The sequence below is a fragment of the Ovis aries genome, chromosome 5 (genome assembly GCF_016772045.2).
Source record: "Ovis aries strain OAR_USU_Benz2616 breed Rambouillet chromosome 5, ARS-UI_Ramb_v3.0, whole genome shotgun sequence".
Taxonomy (NCBI): Eukaryota; Metazoa; Chordata; class Mammalia; order Artiodactyla; family Bovidae; genus Ovis; species Ovis aries.
The window spans coordinates 95,620,094-95,626,093 of record NC_056058.1 but is presented as its reverse complement, the minus strand read 5'-3'; the positions used below and the strand labels follow the sequence as shown (position 1 = coordinate 95,626,093).

Genomic DNA, 6,000 nt, shown 5'->3' with positions numbered 1-6,000 from the left:
GTGATGTCTCTTTCTGGAACACCCAAGAAGTGAGAATTTACAAAAGTTTACAAAGCCAGAAAATCCTGCCCCAATATCCTCCCCACCAGGACTAACAAAGTTACTACCATCCAAGCTGCCTTCAAAGAACCAAATGCAGGTTCCATGTTTACAGGGGACCAAAACCAACACTAAAAAAAAGACCTTTGGGATGATACCAGTGGACTAATCTCACAGATACTGACTTATTTCCAATTGCTTAGAAATTAAAAAAGGAAAAACTATGGTAGTGATATAGTTCAGAAAATAAGTGAGTTTGTGGACAGGTTGAACAACATTGTCAGTAACCATGAAGGATTTTGCACACACACCCCCCGACTCCCTTTCTTCTGCTATTTCTCCACTCTTCCAGCAGGTGGCACTACAGTCACAGACCAAACATTCCACAGCAGGGTATGTAACTTTATTTTTCTACCATAATAATTTAAAGTATTTACACACTGCACACTCACTGTTTTACACAGATACTTATTCATATACCTATGAAACACATCTAAAGGTTTCTTTGCAAAGACTCGACACACTGTGGGGGTTTCCGAGCGTAACAAAGAGAAGGGAAGGACAAAAAAAGTTTTGAGTCTTCAGACAGCCATGTGGTGCATCTGTGAAAACCAGTGTGTTCCCACAAGATTAAGCTCCCCCAGAAGATGTCCTACCTAACGTGTATGACCCAAAATGCTTCTGGTTAAGGGGGGGGGGGATTTCAAAAACCAACATGTGCAAGGAACATTTTTTTTTTTCTCCCTCTCCAGACATTCTATGAAAGAAACAGAAGAAAATACACCAGAGAAATACTTGTAGAGAAATACCTGTATTTCTGAAACGGTTATCTGTGGGGAAGACTTCAGAGTCATAGAGAGACACTGACTGCAAAGTGAGAACAGCCAAATCCACTGGTACTAAGAGCTGTGATTCAGCCTTTCCAGGCAGATGATGCATCAGAACAACCTGGTTTCCTCTTCCCAGCTATTAGGAGAGGCGGTTGTTTTGCTTTCATTGAAAAGGACACAGGTATATTACATCATGTACACACTAAACCCAGACATCGTAGAAAACTTCTACCGTTTTCCACTTGTAGACTATTTGCACAAAAATAGTGGTTAGAGGTACCCTAAATATTTTTCCTCCTGCATTCTACTCGGTTACATAACAGAAGTACTAGGTAACTACAGCTTCTGACCTGGGCACGTGATTCCGTAAGGGAACAAAAGCAGTCACCATTCAGAGCTGATGGTAGGTGGGCCCCCGTTCGGCTTTGATACAAGGATAACAGGTTGGGGTTCAGCTCTCTGGCCCTGCATCTTTGCCCAGTAAGAGGCAGGATGCCTTCGGGATTTTTCCCAGACTGGCCAAGATCATTCTCTCATACATTGGAAGACAGGCTCGAGAGAAGCTTTGCCACCTCTGGTGAGTCGACAGCTCCATGCTGTGACCGACAGATCAGTTCACTAAGAAACAGAACTTTCACGAAGCGACATCCTCTTTGCTACCAGTCTGGTAGTGCCACTCATCAAAAGGAAGAAATTTACCTGGCCAACTAAAACTAGGCACAACCTTGACCCAAATCTCTGCGGCCTTTCAAGTTCACCGTCTGTTTGCATTTATGTAAATGATTCAACTACAAACTCTACCACTAATTCTAGGAACCAGATATTTACATTTTAGGTATAACAATAGAAACCTTCCCATCCTGGAGTTCCTGTTCGCAGCTACTGCTCTTGCTGTTGGGTGGTGGTGGTTTCCTTTTTTCAAGAGGTGCCAGCAATGATGGAATGGAAGGAGTGTAGCTCGGTGAAATCACTATCAAGTTAAACGAGCAACTAATAAGTCACCTACGCATATGAAGAGGGAAAGTGATTACATCGAGAGGCCACGTGGGGAGCAACACTGGCCAATGAGAATGTCTGACCAACCAGCACCCAGTCAAGCTGCATACAGGGTCAGGCCAAGGAAGCACGCCCATTGTCAGGACCCCAGTCCGTCCCATCACACACACAGACACAGAGTGGGAGACAGGAAGACCACGGTGTGGGCGGGGCCAAGGAAGAGGAAACCTTTGTGACGGGATCTGGGTCTTCACATGAAAGAATCAAATACACCCCAGAGCCTGAGCTCCCGGGCTCCAACAGTGAGCCTGGGGAGGGCTAACTGGGCGTGGACACTGTGAGTACAAGTCCAGACAGCCGGAGAGGAGGCGGCTGAGAACGCGGGCTTGTACAAATCACAGAGGGACGAGCAAGGCACGATCGCTGCACTTAGGTGTTTGCCTTTCTTTGTTCAATGTAGAATGGAGTTAAAAGAGGGAAAAGAGACAGTTTGAACAGGGAATGAGGGATGACAGAAGTCTGAGAGGGCTCTAGCAAGGTGCCTGCTATCTCCTTACCCATTGCCATCTGGAGCCCCTCCCGACCTAGAAAAACAGCAGTTTCATACCGTTTAACCTGCCACGCTCTAAGTGCTCGGATGTAACAATCCTAGTTAATAAGAACTGTGCTAACATTCTCCCCACCCTCTGAAAACAAGTGGCAGCTGTCCAAGAGGGAGAGGGCTTCCTAGAATCAGTGTTTAACAGCCAAAAGCACCTGTCGGGGGGTGGGGTGGGGCGGTTAACAATCCTTCCGCGTGGAGCGAGGGCAGGAGAAGTGGGCAAGGACCTAGTTCCAAAGAACAAGGCAGTGGCACCAGGAGAGCAGCAGGTGAAAGCTGGGCGCGCGGTGATGGTCAAGGCCGTGAGGGCACCGCCAGCAAGAGCTGCAAACGAGGTCGCCGGTCCTCTGCCAAGGGCGCGCGCCGCATCCGGTGTCTGTGCGCGTGTACTATATACGTACTGACCAGGTACACACATAAATATTTAATATATAAAAAATAAAGTGCTTTCTAACAGGTCCCCGGGCAGGGACGTTATAAAACATTTCACAAAACTGCAAAAAAAACAAAAACAAAAAAACAAAAAACCAAAAAACCACCAAAAACCAAAATTGGTAACGGTCCAAAACACTACATCCAACATTATGTGGAAAACAGCCAAACGCGATATGTACAAATCAGGTGGGCATCCCGGGACACACGCATCCTGTCATATACATGGTATATACATATATACTCTTTTTACTCAATATATTATGACAATATATATTTTTAAAAAATTTTGTTATAGACAGGAGAAACGGAACAGGAAAAAAAAAAAAAACACGAAAAAGACAATCCCCTACAAAAACACAACAAGGATCAAACATGTGAGTCCAAGACTGACAGACGACAGGGGGCGTCCACGGGGAGCCGCGCGGGCACTGCTCGGGAAAATATGCCAGCGTTCCTTCCTGGGGTGCAGTGCCTCCACGTCCTCCAGGGCGCTGTGCGCGGCGGCCGTGAAGTTGGCATCGCCGGTGGTGAGCAGGTCAAAGACACAGGACTGGAAGTAGATGTCCTTCACCGGCATCTGCTCGTGGCACCGCGCGCTGGCTGTCTCCAGCGTGTAGCCGGGCCAGGCCGCGGCTGCGGGGCTGCGGGGCAGGCCGGGCCCCAGGATGGCGGACACCTGGCCCTGCCCATCGTCGATGCGCTCGCCCAGGGGGCAGCCGGTCACGCACAGCTGCAGGTCCTGGCTCTCCTCGTAGGCCATGGCCAGCGCCTCGGGCATGCGGATGGCCAGCGTCAGGTAGCGGCCCAGCTGCCGCACGAACACCGTGGTCCCCATGTAGCGCGCGTGCATCTCCACTGAGCGGCCACTCTCCCGCTCCACGATCCGCAGGCTCTTGGGGTCGCCGTCCCCGCCGCTGGTGCTGCCGTCCACGAAGGCGGCCGGCAGGTCATCGGTCACGGCTTGGTACACTTTCTGATCCGTACACTCCCGGTGCGCTTTGAAGATGATGGTGATCTGTGAGGGAAGGAAGGCGGACAAAGTTTTAACACAGATGGGAGAGATATGGGCGCGACAGCATCCTTGGGCCATGAGAGCTGCCCTCCAGTTCTAGAGGCTGAACCAGCTAGAGACAGAATCTCCCAACTCAGCCTGTATCTGCTTCTGCCTTGCAAGTGAATGGTGTCACTGTTAGGGACAATTTTGAAGACCCTATGTATTCATTCATTGGAAGGATGGATGCTGAAGCTGAAACTCTAATACTCTGGCCATCTGATGAGAAGAGCTGACTCATCGGTAAAGACCCTGATGCTGGGAAAGATTGAGGGCAGGAGAAGGGGTCGACAGGGGATGAGATGGTTGGATGGCATCATCAACTCAATGGAACTTGAGTTTGAGCCACTGAACTCATGTATTTTTTCTTGATGTGGACTTTTTCTTTTTTAACTTTTTATTTCATATTGGAGAACAGCTGATTAACAATGTTGCGATAGTTTCCTGGTGGACAGCAAAGGGACTCAACCATACATATACACGTATTCATTCTGACGTGGACCATTTTTTAAAAGTCTTTATTGAATTTGTTACGCTACTGTTTCAGTTTTATGGGGGTTTCTTTTGGCCATGAGGCAGGTGGGATCTTAGCCCCTCACCAGGGATTGAACCTGCACTCCTCTACACTGGAAAGCGAAGTTTTAACCACTAGACGGCCAGGGAAGTCCCAAAGTCCTATGTATTTAGAATGTAAAACTGACACAGATCCAGAGAGTGTCTCAGCAAAAAATTTTTATTTTCCTAAGACCGAAAAATGTCGTTGGGATATAGGCAAGTTTTATTGATCATCTGTATCCTGTCTCCTCAAAGACAGATGAGTGGTGGTAGCTAGCTCTGAGAAAAAAAGAAAGAAGATTCCTTTCTGAGTTATGCAGATGCTCTAAGTAAACCTACCAGAACTGTGATTTCTAAAAAGTTTCTCCCTTGGACTCTAAAACAATATCCTATGACTCATCACTGCAAACTGAGCTATACACACACACTCAGGGAAGAGAGAAAGCTGAGGAAGGAGCCAGCCCAGCAACAGCTACCAACCATGTGCCTCAGGAAAGATTCTCTAAGTCTCTTAATCAAATGTTTCACATGACCAGCTAATCCTCGGGACAGCGAAATCACTTGGCAAGTGCGCTCCCAAGCACTGGCAGAGAATAAATACCCTAAACCTAGTTACAGCAAATGTTTTCCCCAAACAGCATGCTGGCCCTTCAGCTTCTCAGAAATCTGTCCCCCAGTCAACTCTCAACTCTCCAAATTAAGCAGAAAATTCATGGAGGGGAAAAAAAAAATCTAGTGATAATATAAAAACTTCCCTTTAGTGAACTTTCTTTCCTTAATTAGAATAGTACTTAGGAAAAAAAATGAACTCTGAGCACCTTCACCTCCAAACTCCTCGACATCTCTGCTACAGGGAATAGAAAGATGCTAAGACAGATACGGGCTTCTGGATCACCCAAGGTGGGAAAATGGCCCCCAAGCGGCAGCGGGGCGGGGAGAGGAGGGAGACAACATTTTGAGATTTGAGTTATTGTCTGTAAGTGAGGTAATGGCTTATTATGCTTTCTTCTTGAAGAAAATAAAAAAGTATCAGGTGACTTCAGTCAAGGAGGAAGGGAGACAGGCCAAACACTCTACAAATTACTCTGGATGGAGGCAAACCGCCACCTCCTGCAAGGGGACTAATCAAAACAATAGACCCTTGTTAAAAGGCCACGAGGGCCTCCCTCCCCACCCTTCTCCCTACAAGCCGCCCCCCGCCCCCCCGCCACCCTCAGGCTTATGTCTGAAGGCTTTCCCCCGGGCTCAGCCGGCATCTGCTCACGCTATTTAATTCCACATGTTCCCACTGGTGTTACTTGACTGGAATTTTCCAGCCATTTCATTTCACTTCAGCCAGTTGTAAAGCCAGATCCGAACCAGCTGTGGCTGCAGCAACTGGTTAAATTCATATCCGTTGTTTGCAGCTGCAACCAAAAGCCAGACAATGCACTGTGAGAATGCCTGGTGTTCTCCCTGCCTAATTACTCTGAGCCACAATTTAATTTCATGAC

The 6,000-nt window shown here is 47.6% G+C and overlaps 1 protein-coding gene across 3 annotated transcripts in view; it reads right to left on the bottom strand.

Annotated features, from left to right (window-relative positions):
* Window positions 1-420: 420 nt before the first annotated feature.
* RGMB (repulsive guidance molecule BMP co-receptor b) overlaps window positions 421-6,000 on the bottom strand; it is a 28,795-nt gene continuing 23,215 nt past the window's right edge. For all 3 annotated transcript variants that reach the window (XM_060416616.1, XM_060416617.1, XM_042250788.2), the window contains one exon: window positions 421-3,916. In XM_060416616.1, the coding sequence (XP_060272599.1) occupies window positions 3,248-3,916 (669 nt within the window). In that variant the 3' untranslated portion in view covers window positions 421-3,247. The remainder of the gene's footprint in view (window positions 3,917-6,000) is intronic.